Below are 21,085 nucleotides of genomic sequence, written 5' to 3' on the forward strand. Positions count from 1 at the left end.
CTTGCTGTATCATCCTTGAACATTTTGAGTTAACTCCACACAAACTTTATTTAAAATGCTTGAACAAATTTTTCTTCACAAACACGAGGAAAACAGTCATAGTTGTGTTTGGAGCTACGTGCTAGCTTAGTCCAAATACCTGCAGAAAGTGGCGCCATGTTGGTTCCTCTCTACCACACCTGCTGAATTAAGCCCCGCCCCCTACCTGCCGACAGAGCACCTGCAGCGCCAGGAGGGTTTTGGGGTTTTCAGGATAACTTCAGGTTTAACACTTCAGTTTTTAATCCTATGAATCTGGATCATTTCTTTCCAGGTTAAATCACCATGGTAACATGCTGAGTTTGAGATGACAGCTCACCTCAGTCTTCGAACTACAGGATCCTGAAAGGGACAAAAAGAGATTTTACAATAAAGTGAGGATAAAAAAAAGAGATAGTTATATAAATGTTTGACTTTAAATTACTTTTCATCTGTCCACAAAATAGAGTTTCTGTCAAACAGTTGGAGAGTTTATCAATTAATGCATCATAGCTATTAGAATTCCACTTCAATTCAACAAAGATCCTTTGATTCCGAAATTATATCTGAATTATGCTTTTACGGTTTTATTCCATCACTGCATATCAGAACAATGTGAAGAGAAATACTGGATTTTTTAAGATGAATAGTGTTCAACATGAGAAAATAACAGCAAAAGCAAATGTTCCAGGAATAGAATAGTACGTCAGATCAAGTTAAACGAATAGACTATTTCTTTAGAACGAATTGTAACATGAAGGTCATAAAACTGCTCCATACCAAAGTAATGTTTTTATTCTTTACAGAATATTTTTGGAAGCTGAACACCTGATCTCTCATGGCCATTCCAGGAGAATCTGTGTTGTCTTTTTCATTACTGCGAATGATTTGCCAAATCCTCAAGATAATTGCGGCCGAGCAACACAAACATTAAACAATTTCCAGTTGATTTAAAACAGTTTTATTAGTGTACACTGTAATAAGTTGAATGTATATGTAGAATAGTTGGAAAGTCTATGAAGATTCAATCATCAGTGTTTGAAGAAGACAGAAATCCTAACAGCGTGTTTTCTAATGGAATAATAATCGTCGATAGCAAGAAAAAAAAGAAGAAAGCATGTATGGTCAAATAAAAGTAAAACTATACAATAAACAACACTAGTGACTTGTAGAAACTTCACTTTTCTCCAAAATAAACCACCTTCTTTTTTTTAAATCAGAAAATTCATCAGAAAGCGGCTTTATTGGGGATACACAATTGTCATCACAATAAGAAGAAATAAAATAAAACATGATCTGTAAATGGGAATGTGGACCCTTCGAAATGTGTAGATGTCGTCTATAAGGAACCTATTTTGTTATTGTTATAGTTTGAAAAGGTGGATGTTTTGGGGGGGAAACAATTCCAAGTGGCACTCGTTTAAAGAAAGAAAAGAAGATTTAAAAAAAATAAAAAGGCTTTTGCTGGACCCTGACTAAATGTTTACAACAGTTTGTCGAGTCATCAGAAAATACACCATGTATACTTCTAAATGGGAGAAATGCGTCCAGACAATTCGATGCCACTGCATAGAACAACCGTGGGTTTGCAAAGACACAACATTACATTTTCATCTTAGCATGTGGTGTCTTGACCTCGGTGGAGTCAAGTCAACTTTGTCGCCTAATAAATGACAAAATAACAAGAGCAGCGAAAAGACAGGACAGACGAGAGAAAAGAAAGATACACACAGAGACCAACATCACTGCATTTGGCTGATTTTTTGTTTGGTTACAAGTGAGCATGGAATGATTTCTACTGATTCAAAACTTGGGTCAAACCATTAACAACTCGTCTTGGAGGATCGTCACTTGCTTGGGAGATTTTTTTTTTTAAGTGTCAATCTGTCACTTTGTTCAGAGGATGCCATTTCTCAAGTGTGTATCCAATGATAAAAATTGTCTTGTTTTCTAAAGTTTCTGCAGGACGGACAACATGGACGACTAAACATCAGGATTTCTGGACTTCTCGTCTCTAAACTAAACCTTCATCTGGCGTTTCACAACATTTATTATGAACTGTACATTTTCTGCCGTATGTGGCGGGAGTGAGAAAATTAAAATAGAAACTGTGAATGTGTTCACATGCACCGGCATCGTTGTGTAAGAAATTAAGACCTACGTGAGGTTTGTATTGTTTCCAGTTTGTAGAAAGACAGAGCGGATATCTGGAATGTGACAGTTTGATCCAAGATGGCGGTGCATGTATAGTCCCATTTACATGTATTTACATGTCCTACTTAATTACAAACACTCTATGGGTTCAGTGCACGGATGCACATGAGGAATACACCTACAGTAAAGAGGCCTCAACTGGGAAATAACACCATCAATACCTGTGTGCATATAAACACAATCCCTGTCAGTTAACAGTGTACAACCATACTGAGAATGGAACCGCTGCAGTGCTGGGATCGGCTGCAGCTTTTACACCGCGTACTGGAATGTCCTTAAGTAAAGTGGAGTTACTTTTTAAATTAATACCAACTGCAGCGATACTGGAAATTAATACTGTCTTACCCGGCTAATGGATTAAACCCTAATACTTTCAAAAAGTCTGAATTTTTCGCTATATAAAAACAGCTTACTTTTCAAATGACTATTGTATACTGGAAATGTGTGTTTGAGCAACTAACCAAAGTCGCAAATTACATCGGAAAGTTTGAACATCACCATGACGCAGATAAAATACTTAAAAACTGGAGCTAGGCTTTCAACAGCAGTTCGTATTCTTGACACAGTGGATCTGCAGTGTACAGGACATACCATAAATACATGAATTCAGTCTTTGGGACAGCACTATTACAATTTGGGGTCGCGACCCTCGAGCTGAAGAATTAGTAACAGTAAGGCAAGAAATTTCTTTTTTCAACAGCTTCAACCGCCAAAAGATTCCAAAGAACTATTCTCAGCGATACACGTTAGATCCTATGCTACATACTTCACATTCACTTCTTCACCGTCAAGCTGTGATCATTTCAAACCAGAGGGCATATTCTAAAAAATATTTGAATTCTAATAAAAAGGAAGAAAGCTTTGAAGATTTTAAATATATTTATATATAAAAAAATACATGAAAATACAAAAATGTAGCTAAACGAATGTGTAAAGAAAATAATAACTGTGTCGTATAACTAGCTTGTCAATTACTTAAAGCTTAAATACTTTGAGTTGAAAAGATTTTGGCTCTAAAAATACCGACATAGGTATTAGCTGGCTTTTAGATCAGGGCAAGGGGATCTTATTAAAATCAAATAGATGCTCCAGACAATTAGCCAATTCAGACAATATATGGACTAAATATTTAAAGCGAATATCCTAAATTTGTGAAAATTTCTTCAGATTTTCTTAATTTCAGGTTGGATTTGCAACATTCCTATCTGTACATTTCAAAGCATATCTTGCTGAACTTTACATAAAAGGCATCTTTATTACGGGTGCATGATTGGGGGCAGTGCAAGTACAGTATAGGGGCGTTTTTCTTTTTAAAGTCCCACACTGCGGGACTCTATTAATAAAATGTCAATAATGAAAGACAACCGTGCATCAGTCCAGGCAAATAATCAAGAGACTTGCACGTTTTATACATTTGTGAAACGTCACGAGATGACCGTTTCTCTTTTTAGTCTGTTCGACAGCAGGGGGCGACACTGAAGCTTAGACTCTTGGGTTTACATCGAGCTCTGGTCCTGCACGCGGCGGACATCGGACTCCCCTTCATATACATGATGATAGAATAGTAAAAATGGCGAGAATGTAAGCGAGAGACAGCAAGAGCATGCGGGAGGGAAACAGAGATAGTGCATCTTGTTGGGCCCGACGAACTAGAGAAACTGTGAGTAAATCCTTCTGGATTTGTCTTTTTTTTTTATTTCTACTGACTAAACGTTCAAAGATTGAAGCGGTTTGAAGTTCCACAGAGGTGACGCGTCGCATGTTCTTACTCTGAGGATTCCTCAGCTTACTCATTCCAGTTATCTGTGCTGGTTCGCTAGGGACCAAACTTTAAAAAAAGATAAAACTCCTCATAGAAGAAACATCTGCTCCACTGCACACTCGATCAAATCGGACCAACCCATGTTCTGCACAGAGGAATTCTGTAAGTAAAACAACGTGTTCAAATATCTACTCAAGTGATGAATGAACTTTAAAAGTGTGTTTCTGTCACAGTATGTGTGTGTGTGTGTGTGCGTGTGAACATGTAAAGACAGGGTATGTCATATTAATTACATATCGTTCTTCCAGTGGTCACCGCTCTAAGGGTTGAGGACCCTGTAGTCGGGGGGTGTGGTCTCAATCACGCAGGGCTGGTTGGGCGAGAAAGGGGTTGGACTTTAAAAATGAGCTGGAAGTTTGGTCGTCAAAACCAAGAGATGCTGAGAAATTCATGTCCAGGCCTGAGGTCGATTTCTAACGAAGAAGAGCCTGGAGTGGCAGTACTGTCAGTCAACCCTCGTGTAAACGGAAACATATCGATGCTGAGTCAAAGCTTGTGCTGTGGTTGGTAGGGAAGAGGCGAGGTGGACTTGTGGTTGGACAGACTGTCCTGTTTACACGTTCAATCCCAGGAACAGCCACGGTCGGGTCGATGGCGAGGACACTACCGGTCCTGCTGTGTGTCTTCTGGGCTGCAGCCTCGTTCAAATACCAAAAACACAAATGCAGTCTGGTCCGTTACGACCTCGCTCTTCATTAAGCATTTTTGATATTGCAGTGTGATTTAAATTCTCATGATTAGGTCCGTGATTACTGGAATGTCAGCCTGATGTTGATCCAACAGAGCCAAAAGGTAACCAGGTCCAGTGTGACATCACTGTTAACATTCCCCTCCTGTCCATTAGTCGTGTCATTCTCTCCTCCAGGTCCAATGTGTAATCGTTTTTTTCCGTTTGTGTTGTTGTTGTTGTTGTTGTTTTCAAAATGCTGTCAGTTCATCAGTTTAAGACGGCGTGGTTGTCTTCTTCAGAACGTACTGTTCAAACATCATGAAATGTCAGTCTGAGTTAGCGCCCACAGCAGCGGGAGCCTGTTTATGACATGCTGGAGCAGCGCACTGAGGGGGAGCCCATCTGGGTCAGCACCTTATCCAACCACTGGAGGGGGCCGTTGAGATGCAGCTCAATCCAACAGGGGGTGCTGGTTACTGTCTGACGCCTGCAGGGATGAAACAACAAAATAAGGGCACAGTCATACTTGGTGGTGTGGCCTGTGGTGTGAGATGGGCCTTCATTGATTAGAGATAATATCCGGAAATACCCGGTTTCCGATTGGTATCACTTACTTAATAGAAACAATTACAGCCTGATACAAGAGGAAGCAGTTTGTCAAATGTGAGCTGTAATCAAGTTATTTGTTTTAAGTGATTAACAACACATAAAATACATGTGGGAGTTTGCATTGTCCAGGTCTGACCAGATGAATAAACACAGCTCGATGCTCCTGCCAGGCTTCACCTGAACAAAAGGCAGGCAACCACTGTTAACCTACACAGCAGCTTAACCCAGACCAGTGAGGACAAGCCTGGACAACCCCCCCTACAAACACTGCTGTCTGGCTCCTGGGAGGGTACAACACAACCCTGAGCCAGGAGCAGAACAGATGTTTGCTGGTTGGACGGCCGCAGAGACAAAAAGGTGCAGACAAAATCCCCGAAACTGACATTCTGCAACAAAAGGAGGATCCTAATAGAGATGATTTAAATTTGGTATCTGTGCAAATCATGTACTCTATAGCTGAACCCGGTGGGATGCTGCCATGGCAAAGGATTCAGGTAAAAATCGAATCTTAAGTCACATTTTATCAACAGTTCCAGTTTGGTGAGTGAGCATATTTCTCAAAGATGTGGACACTATATTTGCAGCTCTACCAAAGTTCAGTTCATTAAGCTGAAGGCTTGTGAAATCAGCCTGTGAGTTAGTGTTCAGGGCGGATGAAACCGTTGCTTTATGCACCGAGCAGCATTTACGAGTTCCTCCGAGCTACGCTGGGATCCAACCGCAGGGACTGAAGACTGAAGAACATTTTAAAAGTTGCCTTTTGCTGCGATTCAGAGCCTCAACCTTCCCCATGTAGCCTTTAAAACGCCATGTGGTTTTTATTCAAAGCGCATGATGCAGTAAATAACACATTTAATTACGATTTTACTCATGTGACAATAGCTACAACCTTAGACCTAAAAACAAGGATTTGAAAAGAGAGAGGTCCGCTTCATATCACTTTTGAAACAAGCAAAACTAGACACAACCATCAGCAGCCTCTGCACAGAGTCATTTTGTCACGTAGCTTCTTTCACAACCCTGTTTCACTAGGATGCACCACATGAATTTCTCAAACACCTTCTGGTCTGGACTGATACAACCCGTCCGTTCATCACGTGTGATAGCAACAGATACTGTGTCAGAGAGTGTAACCCACCTGTACTCGGCTCCCCAGCCCTTGACGAAGCTCATTCTGATCGTGCACATCCTGGTTAGCTGGTAGACCGCCTCGAATCCCTGATTGACTGACTGGGCCAGCAGTGCAGCAAACTCTTGGTTGTTAAAAATCTTCAGGTTACAGCCTTGAAAAAAGAAGTGACCATTAACCACCAAAATCTAGGTGAACATTTGTGCAAAATGGGTTCTTGAGGCCAAACATGTGTTGTGGGAGATCACAGTGACCTTGAAATTTGACAGTTTCCCATTAATTACGGAGAGGGTGGCTGCCTGCTGTGTTTTGTGCCGTTGCTTCATGGTCTAGACTCTCTAACACATAGATAACGGATCAGACTCACAGTCCGACTGGCCTTGGGGACTATCTGGAGAAATCCCACCAAAAATAAGTTGTTTGGGGGCCAAACAGAAAGTCCGGCCCTGGCGTGTCTACAAGATCCTCAGTAGTGATTCTGTTCCCACTGATCATTTGGCCAGAAATGAAATATTCAAAGTTACGGGTACAGATGAGTCAGTGTGTGGGTGAGTGTCTGAGAAAGTGTCACACTGTGGACATTTGTGATCTCGACAGTTAGGCCCTCACTGAGGACTGTTTCATTATATAACCCAGGGTTTCCCCCAGTGCTGTATAGGCCTGGCGGGCCGCCAGGCCTTACTCCCCCCCCCCCCCGCCAGGCTAAGCGTCGCATCAACAACACTTCACTTCCTCATTGAGCCCCGATCACAGACATGGCCCCGATCCCCAAGCAACCATCCTATTGGTCCAAACAGTCACATGTCCCACCCAGACGCCTTCACTGACCCTCGGACAACAGAATGCTCCTTTAACACAGTGTTTTACTGAACATACGTCGCCTTCACTGATCCTCAGACATCAGAACGCTCCTTCAACACAGTGTTTTACTGAACATAAGTCAAAACCGAACATAAACATAAACCTAGTCCGTTACACGATTAGGCTGCAGCTATTTGGTTTTATTTATTTAAAAATAGGGTACTTCTTATTTCATACATTTTCCACAAATATGAGGAGGACTCAAATAGCCCTACAAAGTTCTGTGTTTAATTTATTTCAAAGAAGGCCGACACTTGCCTGTGTATTTTGTTTGTTTGTTATTTTGTTGCTTGTCTGTTTGAGCAGCTGGCTGAAAGCAAAGAAGTAGTACGCTTATCTTGTATTGGTAACCAAACTGTTACGGTTCATTGTTTCTGAAATAAGAGGCCTGACTGCTATGTTCACAGCAAACTTGAATTTTTTTTAATATTAAGTAGGGCTGCCACTAACGACTATTTTTCTATCGATTAATCTGACGACTATTTTATCGATTAATCTAAACGATTAATTTTCCTCCCAAAAAATCAAATTGACCATTTCAATTCAGTTAATTTTATTTTGATAACAACAAACTGTATGTCACCATATAAGGCAGCACAAAACAAAATGTAAACAAAGGCTCAAATATTAAAGTGCAAAACTGTAGGTTTAAACTAGCAACTCCAACGTGATAAAAATAAATAAAAAAGAGGGCTTATAAGTTAAGTCAGCAGTGCAACTCAAAAAGATATCAAAGAATCTATTTAACCCCTTATCAAAATAAAAAAGTTAGGTGTGCATATTAAACAAAGTGCAACATGTTTAGAGTATAAGACTCAACTCCCCCCCCCCCCCCCCCCCCCGCGGGTGCCTTCTAGCAGCCCTACCACCAGGCTTAGCAAGTTTTCTGGGGGAAACCCTGTAACCATTAAATACCAAGGGTTCTGGAATTTTGTTTTGTGGCACTGGTGCTTGTTCCTCAAATCCCAAGATGTCAGATAAAGGTTTCAATAGGTACCACATCCCCTTTATGACAATAAATGTCAACACAACATCTCATCAGTAAACCAGGCAGGAGACTTTTTGTCAGAATTCATGTAATTCAAGTAAGACATACCTGGTGGTATCTTGCAGACTGTGGCAGGATGCCAGCCGTACCGCTGGTTACAATTGGGACTCTGGACAAAAATGGCACTGTCGCTGAGGCACTCGGCGAACACCTCCCCTCCGATGTAATACAACCTCACACCGCGACCTGTGGGGTGCAAGACGGGAATAATTGTGAGGATGAAGGGAACAAAAGAAAAGCATGAAGATATAAGAAAACACTGTGAAAATCCGTTTTGTACTCACAGTAATTAATAAACAGCAAGTTTACATGTGTCTAGCAGTGTGTGTGTGTGTGTGTGTGTGTGTGTGTGTGTGTGTGTGTGTGTGTGTGTGTGTGTGTGTGTGTGTGTGTGTGTGTGTGTGTGTGTGTGTGTGTGTGTGTGTGTGTGTGTGTGTGTGTGTGTGTGTGTGTGTGTGTGTGTGTGTGTGTGTGTGTGTACCTATATGTCTCCTTGTCATTTCGACAGTTGCGTTCCTGTTCACGTTGCTGAGGAGCCCTAGACAGAAGCGTTCAGAGTTGGAGGGGTCGGTGAAGCCGTCGACTGTCAGAGACGGCTGTGAGGCGTGGAACGTCTCTCCCACCCGCTGGTTTAGTTCGTAGTAGGCTATAGAGCACCAGAACGCTGGTTCACTGTACGTGACTGGCTGAAGGTCTGAAAAAAAAAAAGAACAATTGTTCATGTGCTTCTTTTGAAATCGTTGTCGTTACATTTTTTCAATATCCAAAATGTGGTAATTATTCTAGGCCTTAATTTCTGGGCGGAATTTTAAGATTTTACATTCATTGCTCAAAAAAATAACTTCCAAGAGCCAAAATGCTCTGATTCTCAAACTGGTGGGTCCCACTAGTCATCCAGCACTGACTTACAATAATGTAAACATGCAGTACACACAGAAAGCAGTCTTACCCAGGCCATGACTGACAGGTGACAAGGTGCTTGGTGACATTTCTGCTGGTGAGCCTGGGAGAGTAAAAAAAGACACAAATCACATTATTGTAATCTGTATGACATGTGTGGCATTAACTTCGAGATTAAATTGATATTTTTTTTCCACCACATTTGTTTACCTGATTCCATACTCTGATTCATCTGCTGGTCGCTGGTCTCTCCATCTTCACTGATGTAGCCGGGGGGAGGAGTCTCTATATAAACAAACATTTAACACATTATCAGAAACAACTGAGGAATCACAACCACTAGGCAACATTTGAATTAACATCCATCATTCAAAAATTAATTTTGCGGGCTTGAGTGAAGTGAAACCATAAAAGGTTTTCCTTCATGTCCTGCATACAGACCTGGTATATAGTTATTCGGAGGGTCTATGCCAGCAGGGAAGTTGGTGTTCTCAGGAATGGAGTTTGTAAAATCATCAAGAGGTGGAAGCTCTGTCAGAATCTCTGTATGTCGCGGAACCAACACTGGTGGCAGCACTAAAGAGAAAAGGGCTGATGTTAAGAGAGGCAGCAAAACCTGAAAGAAACTAACATCTCAACGATTCCGGTTGCTATGACAAACCTCGCTTAATGTAGGGCACCGTTTCTCATACACTCACACACACACAATTCTTGAGGGTCATTACCTGGCGTCTCCACTCTCTGGTAATGGTAGGGATTGACGCACACTTCATCCTTCTTGAGGTTGAAGGCGTACTGGCAGGTATCGATGGCCCTCAGCTCATGGTGGCTGTGTAGGTCGGGCCATCTCCAGAGGCGGCAGTAGATGACGTGCGGCAGGCCTTTGCGATGGGACACCTGAAGACGCCCGTCCAGAGACCTGAGGAAGTGGTTTGTTAGTGGAGTGTGGGTAAACAACATCCAAATGAATGCAAACAGGAGAGAACTAGTCCACTAACTCGACAGGGTGCAGGATGCTGGTAGTTTTATAGAACGATCTCTAAAACAAGAACCCTGCAAAACACACTTGTCTTTTCTATTTCATTGAGAAAACATTTAAATTACAACCTCCCTGAAAGTGATGTTTATTCACTTAATCTGATATCTGAGGCTGTGACTATGACAGACAAATGTTCTTAATGTAATAAATCTTCCTTAAATTACCTTGTTTTCTTTTATAATTTTCTTATTATTGTAACCCATAGTACAGTTTTATTGTGTAACCTTTGCAGCAATGAAGAGACAACAATTGTTGACTGAGTTTGTGTGCATGGGAGTGTATTCACCTGCTGTGGTCAGGGTATCCATACATGCCTGCAGAGTCCCACTGCTCTATCGTGTGGCCTGAGCCTAGACCCCATAGATCTGAGCAATTGCTACGGACAGACACACACGCATACGCACACAAACATGCACACACACACGTACAGACACAGGACAGGTGCAAAAAGGACAACAAAATAAAAAACAAAAGATGATAAACATGAGATGTTTCATTCCAAATTAGTAAGATGAAATCACAGATATTCACAGTTGGTCTCTTATTGACATAAAGGAACAGGCTTTATTCAGTAAGAGACTACGTGTGGATGGTTGGTGATTAAATGACAAATTCCAAATCTGACAGTGATGTGGTGCAGTCAGGTGATGCAGAGGGACAGATGGATTGAATTTACAGTATGCCCTTTACACTTTTAGCCGAAACAGTGATACCAGGGGTAATTTAATTTTCCATTTCTGTTTTCCTGCTCTCATGCAGCAGAGAGACAGAAAATATTAAACATCTGATCATTTTACTTTTGGGGGCTTTAAGTGTTAAGCAAACCCCTGCAAAGCCTGACTGCATATACTATGTGAATTACACACATACATATGATTCATATTCCTGCACATCATTTCTACACCATGAGGACAAGTCTGATGAGTCACACAGATTGTATATACACATCTGAACAACAATGGTATGTGAATGAGGAAATAAAAGAATTTCAGTAGACGTGACAACAAAAAACAAATGTGTGTTTGTACAAACGCAAAGTACGCGTCTGACGTGGGAAAGCACACGTCACAACTGTTGCGAAGATGTTTGTTAAAGCCCTTGCGTTTCATCTCAGAGGAGAGGAGGAGGAAGAGGAAGAGGAAGAAAGAGAGGGTGAAGAAGAAAGAGAGGGAGAGGGAGATTCTGTTGTATGATCAGAGCGAACCGACAGCCAGACCTGCCTCTACAAGTCCTGCTATCTGACCACTTATCAGCCTACTCAAAGAATTCTACAAATACAAGCTCTGAGTATACTATCTCCAGATGCCAGCCAATGTTGTGCCTCCTTCCTGTCTTACTTAAAAAGGTCACCAGTTCAATCACAACCGTGTCTACTCTCTTTCCCAGCAAGACTCTTGATGCTCATCTACTGACCTGCAAGTCACTCGGGATGAAAATCTAAAAAAGCCGGAGTTGGGAAATTGAATTTGTTTTAGTTATCAGCCTAACTGGATTATTTGCAAAACATCATGAGGATATTTTCACTCCAGAGCCAATGTATACAGTTTTTTGCAAGTCCACTATCTTCCTCTGAGGTCATGTGGGTTCCCATGCCTGCTATCTCTAGACACAGATGAGCCCCTCTTTCACGTTTCCTACCACCACTCAAACTGAAATCTATAAAGCCCTGCTATCTCTTCAGAATCCTCCAAACACCATCCTGACATCCTCCGCCAGCCGGCAGAATCGAGAACTGAGAGAGGAGAGCGATTTATCTCAGATTTCTATCAACCTTACCTCTGCGTTCAAAGCCGTGAAGTGAACTGTGCATTAAACAGCACTTTGTGACTCCTCCTCCTGTAGACTGAGGACAGCAGCGGTATTCAAATGTCTCACAAGAACCACCATCACCTTATCAGTGCCACTTCAGAGGCTATCTACTCCACATTCCTCAGAGCGAGGAAAACGAGAGGCCTCTTTCGTCTCCGATGGAGCTAATTCTGCATCTTAAATCCTTTTACTTCCCCCCCGTTGTTACATCCTTATATTACCTCAACGAATTTGAGTAGGTTCAGTTAAAGTTTTCATCAGCTGCATCGTCTTAAAAAGGAATATCTTAACCTTCATTATTCACACATTTGAGCATTTTTCCAGCACTTGCACTGCCTCATTCTTTATTAACAGAACTGACAGACAAAAGTTCTATAAATTAAATATTAAGATGTATCATGTAGCATGTTTATACAAGGTGCAAACCTACACCTTTGACTGTATATAAAGCTGGAGAACATGACTGCTCCGCAAAAGCAAAGCCAAATCCTTGTCTATATTTATATCTACACAGCGTGCAATAAGACCTGTCCTCTGTCGGTAATACAGAGTGTACTGCTGAGAAAGTAGCCACCTCACAGGAATGTCATCATCAGATATTCCCTAAGTCATAGAAGATGAACTCCTACACGATTAAAGAAAAGCAAATACATGCATCATCCCCTCTTTTACTAAACCTGCATCTGCCATCATTAACTTTCCCGTCACCCCTTCAGCTTCTCACCACCACACAAAGCGTGCAATGCTGTAAATGCAACAATGCTATCAGACTTTTATCAAACCAGATGAAGACATTTACTCAGATTTCATTATAATGACAGGTTTGAATGAGATCTATCTGTTTCCTTTCTGTGACTCCTGAAAAAAACATGGTGTTTTTTTTGACTGAAGAGAAATCTTTCTGTATTGGAACTAATTCTATAATTGGTATTTTATGGTTTAAGACAACAAAGAGAGATGGAGAGAGAGAGAAAGAAATGAGAGAAAGGGCAGATTGTATAGAAATAATTGACGGGTGAAGCTCATAGGAACTTCACAGAGCAGCCTAGTTATCTCCCCTTTCTTCTGATCCTCAGCCGATTGATTGACTTTAATCTGTGGCCGTCCATGGGGTCCCCCTTAACATTGCCACTATTGTCATGGAGCAGTTTCGTCTGTTCTGGTGACTTGGCTCATGTAACCCATCATGCAACACTAGGAGAAGTCCGTGCTGAAAGACACGTGAGCCATTCAGGCCAAGTATCCACAGCATTAGCCGGTTTGGGTAAAGAAAAGTTCTACCAGAAAAAGCTAAACGAAAAGAAATTACCTAAAGTGTATTTTCCTCTGTGAAGTGAAAAAGTAAAGATCTAAACAAATTTGAGGTGAAGATGTTCCTTTCCGTGCGCTCTATCTTCGTGTCATCTTGAAAACCTTTGTGAGGATTGAGATGATAAAAAGACAACCTTCCCAACAGCTTCATGTCCCACATCAGCACAGCTGTCTTGTTAACTAAGTGTTCATCCTTTGTTTCATTATTTCTTCCTTGTATTGCTTCTTGGATCTCAAGATGTCTACAAATTCAACCTCCAATAGTCTGTGTGGTGGAGGGGGATGGTTTGTGCCTCAGAGCAAGAACACTACAATGTCATGCTCAAATGTTCTTGACCATCAGCCTTTCAGACAGCCTTGTTTCTTTGTCTCCTTTCATAAATATGTTGTTTACTGGATAATAAGACTAATAAATGCAGGCTTTCAAGCTCTTCAAAGATTTCACTTTCAAGTAGCGTCGCTCCGAATGCCTTTCAGAGCTGGTTCGGGCACCAAGCGTTTCATTAAAAAAGGAGTGGCAGATGCCGAGTTCCAATCGAAACACTTAGTCACTCGTGCTGCTGTCAGGAATTACACATTTGTGTGAAGCTAATGTGTGTCGTCAATAAGACAAACCAGCACTTGCCACATTACATTCTGCGTTTTCCTTAAAACGGTAGATGCTCATTAGGCCAAACAACATTCAGGAAGCTTAAAAACCATAAGTGCATTGCTACACTTCAATCTATTTCTGTTATGAGCTCTCAACTCATTTATTCCTTTTGATTAGATTCATCTGATCTTGATCTAATTGTTTCTTTCTAATGAGTGATGTCAACCTAATCACAGCAGCAGGATGAGAGGCAACACCCAAACTAAGATGCTGGGGGTGCAAAAGACAACAACATGGAGGTAATCGGAGCCTGTCACACCTCCAGTGACCTATCAGATAAGATCAAACCATCAACTTAGCTGCACACGATGTCAATGCATACATTTCCTGCCTATAGTTTCCTTGGCATCGCCTGTTGGACATCTGTTTCCCCCAATCAAGTTTCACTTCTGCTGCCTTGGTAACATACAGCACAGGCGATGGGGAAGTGGACCCGCTGTTGCCCAACTGAATCTTTGCTTTTTTGCGAGCTTGTGGCTGCCTGTCAGCCTCCTGCTCACTTTCATACTTTCATGTGTGTTGACACACCTCAGCGAGCTGATCTGTATTGATGGCGTTGTGGTACCAGCGCAAACAGAGACAGCGGATGTGTGAATGTGAGCGAAGCTTGGAGTGTGCTGAAACAGCGAGTCGAGTACAGAATCGTTTTGGAAAATAAATCAATTAATTTTGAGACATTTGTCAAACAAAACTGTTGCAAGTTTGGTGCCTTCAGTTTCTCAATATGTAAGACTTTGATGCTTTTGTCTGTTTTAACTCACTTAAAAGTCAGAGTTTGGAAAAAATAAGCCTTTTGGAAAACATCATCTTGGGCTCAGAGACACATGCATTTTTTCTGCATGTTCAGAAATGTAAAACAATTAGAGGCAGATTCACCTAAACTGTTTATAACAAATCTGGTTTTGGCAAGTTTATACGAGGGTGTGTATGTATGCATTAAATAAATAAATATGTTGGCTCGTTGACAGTGACCGTTGTTGTTTGTGTCTACCCAAAGAATTACAGATCAGAGCCAGAGAAACAGAATAGAGAGTTGCATGCATGTGTCCTCATCTCACCTGGGTATAGTGACACACTTTGTGTTGCTGTTCTGTGTGCTGATGGCCTTCTCCAGCTCATCCAGCTGCCCTGTCTTCTTCAGCTTCTTCACCAGGCTCTTCACGGCTTTCTCGCACCATTTCTCCTCCTGACCTCCTCCATTCTGCTCCCCGACTCCCCCAATTCCTCCTCCTGCTCCCCCGGTACTTGCTGGAGTCTTCTTCCATCCCAGGAGACGTTTCACTACCGGGGGAGTGAAGGGAAGGATGGAGGACATGGTGGCTGATTTATGTGTGTGCGTTATGTGTGGACCAAAGTGCGTGTTGATGCGTAACTTAATCAGAAAAGAGGAGAAAGGGGGTCAGGGGAAGAACGGAGAAACAGGTGCTGGGTTGTTGACTGAATTCAAGCTGGAGAAAGAAGGCTATATGTACAGAATTGTGAATAAAATCTAATCAGATGTGAGGGGAGTCTTTGTAAATGTCGGATGGAAAATCGCAATCATTGGGAGCAGGGGGTAGCAGGTCCAAAGAAACCTAAAAACAGGAAAGACAGAAAGCACAAAGCAGAACTAGTCAGGACAAACAGGATGATGCAAGATCTGATAGAGGACAACAAGTAGAACATTAATTTCTGTAATGATGAGACCAATTGTGCCCACACGTCCAGATCCATGCCCAGAGCCATGACTATGACTATCCATCCCAGCCCCCTGCTGCTCACTCTCCCACCATGTGCTGAACTGTATGTCGGCCGGGCTGGCCGGGCTGGCCGTCATGGCGCTGCACACCCTGTGCACACTCGTGAAGAACTAACTGATCGTGTTTTATCATCGCCGTTCGTTGGAAAACCTCGGATGAAACCACTCTACCGCTGGTACCCACTTGAAGCTGTGCACCTGTGCTTCTCTGTCTGTTATCCTAACCACACTTAGCACATGCATCAGTCATGCATCTTCCTGTTGCTGTTGTAGCATCGTTACAATTACAACCCAGAGTTGAATTCAGGCTTTTGTTTCCTGTGTGTATTAGAAGATTTCTGTGGCAGTTAAGAGGAGAAAATTTGCTTTTTATACATGCACTTGACTCTTCGGTCACAGCAGGTCAGAGGGCAGGTAAAGAACTTTGAAATTAACTAATAATAGTCAGACTTAAGGCTGTTAAACAAACCTGTCCAGTGCTTGACCATCTTAAATTAGACTACTTTTCAAAGACTGTGGTTAATTAGGACACATGGCTGACCGTGTCATGGAAGCACCGTCAGTCACTGAGTAAGTGAAGGACTTTGTATGTTACCACCCAAACAGTTGTGGGGGCATATTTTTAAGGCTCAAAATAAAAAATGCCACTTTTTTGTTTAAATGCCTCAGCTGCATCAGACTCTTTTTACTCCAAATAGAAGTTCTGCATGAGTGCGTATCAAAATATCTTTTTCCTCGATTTTACAAAACGTTATGAAAGACATCAAAGAATGTATAGTCATTGTCAAGGTTAATTATTACAGAAAATAGAAGTATTTAGGTCCAAGGTGACAAATCTATGTCAATATTTTTAAACCTAAACTAATCCTATAGTAAACCTATCCTATTATTGAAACCCCTGTTCGCCCTCGCAAAGACAAGCTGAGCAGTGTCAAACAGAGTTAAACCCTGGTCGGCAGCTTAAAGCTTTACCAAATGAAACGTGCTGCTCTATTCACACCAGCTGAACTGTCCTTCAGACCATCAACCACCGTTGGCCACCGTGTTAAATATAAAATTGTGATGAGTGAAATGTTGAATTCAGTGGCACATGTAACCTGACCCTGTACTATATTATAGTTTCACTTTATTGCCATGATCCATATCCGGCCTAATGTGGAAACACAGATGCCGGGCCAGCGCAAAGTCACAAATGACCTACGCATTAAATTTGAAAACAAATCTTTCCTCCCAGGATCCAGTCCCCTACAAACAGAAACAGGTAGTGTCGGTCTGTGTGTGTGTGTGTGTAGATTATTGCAGCAGATTATTGATCACCTAGACTTTAAATAAATAAAGACTGAACCCCTCTGTAATGCAGATTTTTCGACTCAGCTGACAGGGAGGAAGGGATAACTATCCTCAGCATGTTACCCTGAAAGTCCAAGCTCCTTCTAAGAATTAATTTCGCAGGCTTAACCCATGAACTGCTTACTGCTAGTGCAAGTGTATGACTCGCTTTCAGAGCTAGAAGACACTACCCATTACACTACAGTATAAGTCGCTGCAGTAGCTTGAAATAATTCTCTAAAAATTAAAGCATGCCACCCTTTAAGTGATACGAGCACAAGAGATTGGGATCCTTGTTCTTTTTTTGATGGAGGTTGATGCATGAAGGAGATCTCTGAACATATTCTCTAAAACTGCAAAAGCTGATGGCACAAGGACCCTTTCAAATTGAGCAGAAAATCTCAATGTATTTTCAGCCCTGCAATGGTTTGATATTGTCTAAAAAGCCGAGCACGCTGTGATGCCAGCAGAAGAGACAAAGGCTGAGTCCTGGTTTGTCCTTCACTGGACAAAAGGTTTAAGCAGAGATATGTCAAAACGTACAAGCTATCGGTAAGTAAACTGGCACAAAGGTCTTCTTTTACAGTGGGAGCCTTTCACAGTGAACAGAGAGTTTCAGTGTTTTGCTCCCTTAGGGTCTTAGTTCCTAAAGTAGATTGGTAATGTATAAAACTCCAAGAATTCAATCCTTTATATGATTGACATTGGCTGGGAAAATACAATACTGCACGTTGGAGTGTAATTTATAGGAGATGTCTTAATATACGATCTAGAACTGCAAGAGCTGGTGGCACAACAACCGTGTTGCACAATGGGAGCCTTTAAAAGTGAAGAGAAAGTCTCAGCGTCTTAAGCTGCTTTCAGATATGCACTGGACTCCACACTTCTCCGTATTTTCTCCGGAGGAGGTGTGAACGCAATGTCAGAGAGAGACGCTCCGCAGTTTCTACGGACCTTCTCTGCCTTGCCTCCTAGTATAAGGGTGGTTGATGATGCTTCTAACACACGAAATGCTGAATATCTAAATATATATTTATCTATCTCCCGATGAAAAAGCAGTGACGCACATGTAGATGTCAAAAGAGTTTGTGTGAGCCGAAGATGGTGTCGAGTGCTGTAAACAAAACTGTTGTGAACGAGTCCCTGATGTTTTGTATGTGAGTGAAAGGCACCGGATTTTACCGGAGGTCATGTCTGAAAAAGTAGCTTGATATTGTCTAAAGCCTAAGTATGCTATCCTGTGTGTTATGCCAGCATAAGAGACATAAACTGGAAGAAGACCAATGATTTTTGTGCTTTCATTGCTAAAGGTCAATGCATAAAGGAGATGAATACAAACTAAAACTGCAAAAGCTGATGCCACAAAAATCGTGTTGTAGAATTGCTTCAAGGTGACAGAAAGTCTCAAATGCTTAGTCCCTGTAGTAGCTTGATATTGTCTGAAAAATGTGAGCATGCTCTCCTCAATGTGATAATAACAGACACGGGTTTGGGAAAAAGTACAATATTGCATGTTGATCAATAACTAAAATAAAATGTCTGTTGAGATGTATGTTTGATATTAAAACTGCAAAAGCTGGTGGCACATAAATTTTGAATAGAACTGGGAAGCTTGAACAGAAAGTCTCATTGTCTTAGTCTCTCCGCAGTAGCTTGATATTCTACAGCCCAAAAAAACAAAGCATGCTACCCGCCATAGGCTGTGATGCAAGCTTGAGACAAGCAGGGGATAAAAAGTATAATATTGCCTGTTGATCAATACCTAGATTTGGATCCATGCTTGCTAAGTGCATAAAGAACATGTCGGAAACAAACAATCTAAAACTGAAAAAGCTGGTGGCACATGATATTGTCTTTCCACTGTCATGCCGGCGTAAGAAACATAAGCTTTTGAAAAAGGACAATATTGCAGGTGGATCAATATCTTAAAGATGTCTGATCATAGTATTGATTTCTGCAAAACCTGGTGGCATGAAAAACCATGTTATTCAGTAGGAGCCTTTCAAAGTGAGGAGAAAGTCCCTGCAGAAGTTTGATATTGACTAAAATCCCAAGCACGTTGTTCACGATCATGCAACCATAAGAGACATATGCATGGGGGGAAAGCTGAATATTGAATGTTAATAAATATCTCAAAGAAGACGTCTGATCATAGTGTTAAATACTGCAAAACCTGGTGTCACAAAGGACATGTTATTCAGTGGAAGCCTTTCAAAGTGAGGAGAAAGTCCCTGCAGAAGTTTGACATTGACTAAAATCCCAAGCACGTTGTTCACGATCATGCAAACATAAGAGACATATGCATGGGGAAAAAGCAAAATATTGCAGGTTTATAAATATCTCAAAGATGAGGTCTGATCTTAGCATCGAATACAGCAAAAAACATGTTACTCAGTGGGAGCCTTTGAAAACTGAAGAGAAAGTCCCTGCAAAATCCAAGCTGTCATTCCAGCATAAGATACATGAGCTTGTAGGGGGGAAAGGACAATAATGCAAAGATGAAGTATCTACAACTGCAAAGTGAGGAGAGAAAGTGTCGAGGGGAACAAAACGTGCTGATATACAACACAATCCTCCAACACACAAACCCTCACAGCGGCTAATCGCAAGGGGCCTTTTGTGCGACAAAACAACACAACGTTATTGTGTCTGTCGCGTCGTGTCTTTCCCTGTGAGAAACTGTCTTGTTTGGGTTTTGCTCTGCTCCCGAGATAAAACACACAACAAGAGCACGGGCTTTGTGTGTGTGTGTGTGTGTGTGTGTGTGTGTGTGTGTGTGTGTGTTTTGGAAGAATAGGCTAACGCTAGCAAAGCGGAGCGAGCAGCCGGGAGAATGTGGACTTTGACAAGGCAGCACCAGGTGTCATTTCACCGGGATAAAGATGTCCATGTTTCTTTTGTCTTGGTAATGACTTGATGGTGGTGGAGGAGGTGGAGGTGGTGGTGGTGGTGCCTCCTTGTTCCCTCCCTCCTCCTCCTCCTCCTCTTGTTCCCTCCCTCCTCCTCCTAGCCTCCTAGCCTCCTCCTGCTAGCTAACCTGCTACTTTGTGTGACAGACAAACAAACGGCTCCGCTGCCCCGGGTTTTTAAACCCCTCGCCAGCGGGCTGGAAACACACTTACCCGGGCAGGAGAGGGCGACCCTCGGTGCAGGGGGTCCGGTGCTCTTGGGGGACACCCGCAGGTTCATCGCTAAACGTGTCCACGGAGACTTTAAAGTGTCTTTTCCACGTCCGAGGCGCCGGGGAGACGATGGCCCCTCATTCAGAGCTCAACCGAACGTGGAGGAGGGAGCGAGAGAGCATATCACCCATGCTTCTCCCGACGCCCCGCCCTCCAAGCGCTCCCATTGGCTGCTGCCTCCGTAACCTGTTAGCAGGCGGCTCTCCCGTTGGCTGGAGGGCGGTGTCCGTCGTGTACGTCATCACGCAAGTGAGGCACGTCGGGTGATGTTTATCAGCGGGTACCTTGATTGTCCTCTCATTGTATAATACAGTAACACACAATGAACTGGGATTATTTAGCCTTATATGTGAATATATTAATATAAAACTTGTATATAAAAGAGTAAACGCACATTTCCCTTAATGATAAAAGTATATAACATTAAATATTGTCACCAAACAGGATAAATACAACAATAATACTATTGTTCTAAAGCATTATTTACTCGTTTGTTTACAAATACATATAAATAGGCCACAGGTCCTTTTTTTAAAAACTAATTTAAAAACATTTTTTTTATAATATGGCTTCAACCTGGATGTCTTATGTCTTTGTGTATGTGATTGTTCTGTTTCTACGGTTGTGAATCACTTTGTAAATTTGTTTTTGAAAAGTGTTATGTAAATAAAGTTTATTATTATTCTTACTATCATTATAGTCCTGTTGGCCACGTCATGCAAATATTCAGCCCTGGCACCTGCATGCAAAGCAA

General features: G+C 41.9%; 1 protein-coding gene across 1 annotated transcript; it reads right to left on the minus strand.

Annotated features, from left to right (window-relative positions):
- Nucleotides 1-997: 997 nt before the first annotated feature.
- Nucleotides 998-20,412, minus strand: smad2 (SMAD family member 2). The gene is made up of 11 exons (XM_061072173.1): nucleotides 20,272-20,412; nucleotides 15,141-15,656; nucleotides 10,597-10,686; nucleotides 9,997-10,190; nucleotides 9,713-9,847; nucleotides 9,482-9,556; nucleotides 9,321-9,374; nucleotides 8,853-9,065; nucleotides 8,420-8,557; nucleotides 6,472-6,616; nucleotides 998-5,211 (listed from the first exon to the last, which is right to left on the minus strand). Exons 2-11 carry the CDS (start codon nucleotides 15,395-15,397, stop codon nucleotides 5,088-5,090), a joined length of 1,425 nt encoding a protein of 474 aa, XP_060928156.1. The 5' UTR covers nucleotides 15,398-15,656; nucleotides 20,272-20,412; the 3' UTR covers nucleotides 998-5,087.
- Between the last annotated feature and the right edge of the window lie 673 nt (nucleotides 20,413-21,085).

This window comes from Limanda limanda, chromosome 1 (genome assembly GCF_963576545.1).
Source record: "Limanda limanda chromosome 1, fLimLim1.1, whole genome shotgun sequence".
NCBI classification, from domain to species: domain Eukaryota; kingdom Metazoa; phylum Chordata; class Actinopteri; order Pleuronectiformes; family Pleuronectidae; genus Limanda; species Limanda limanda.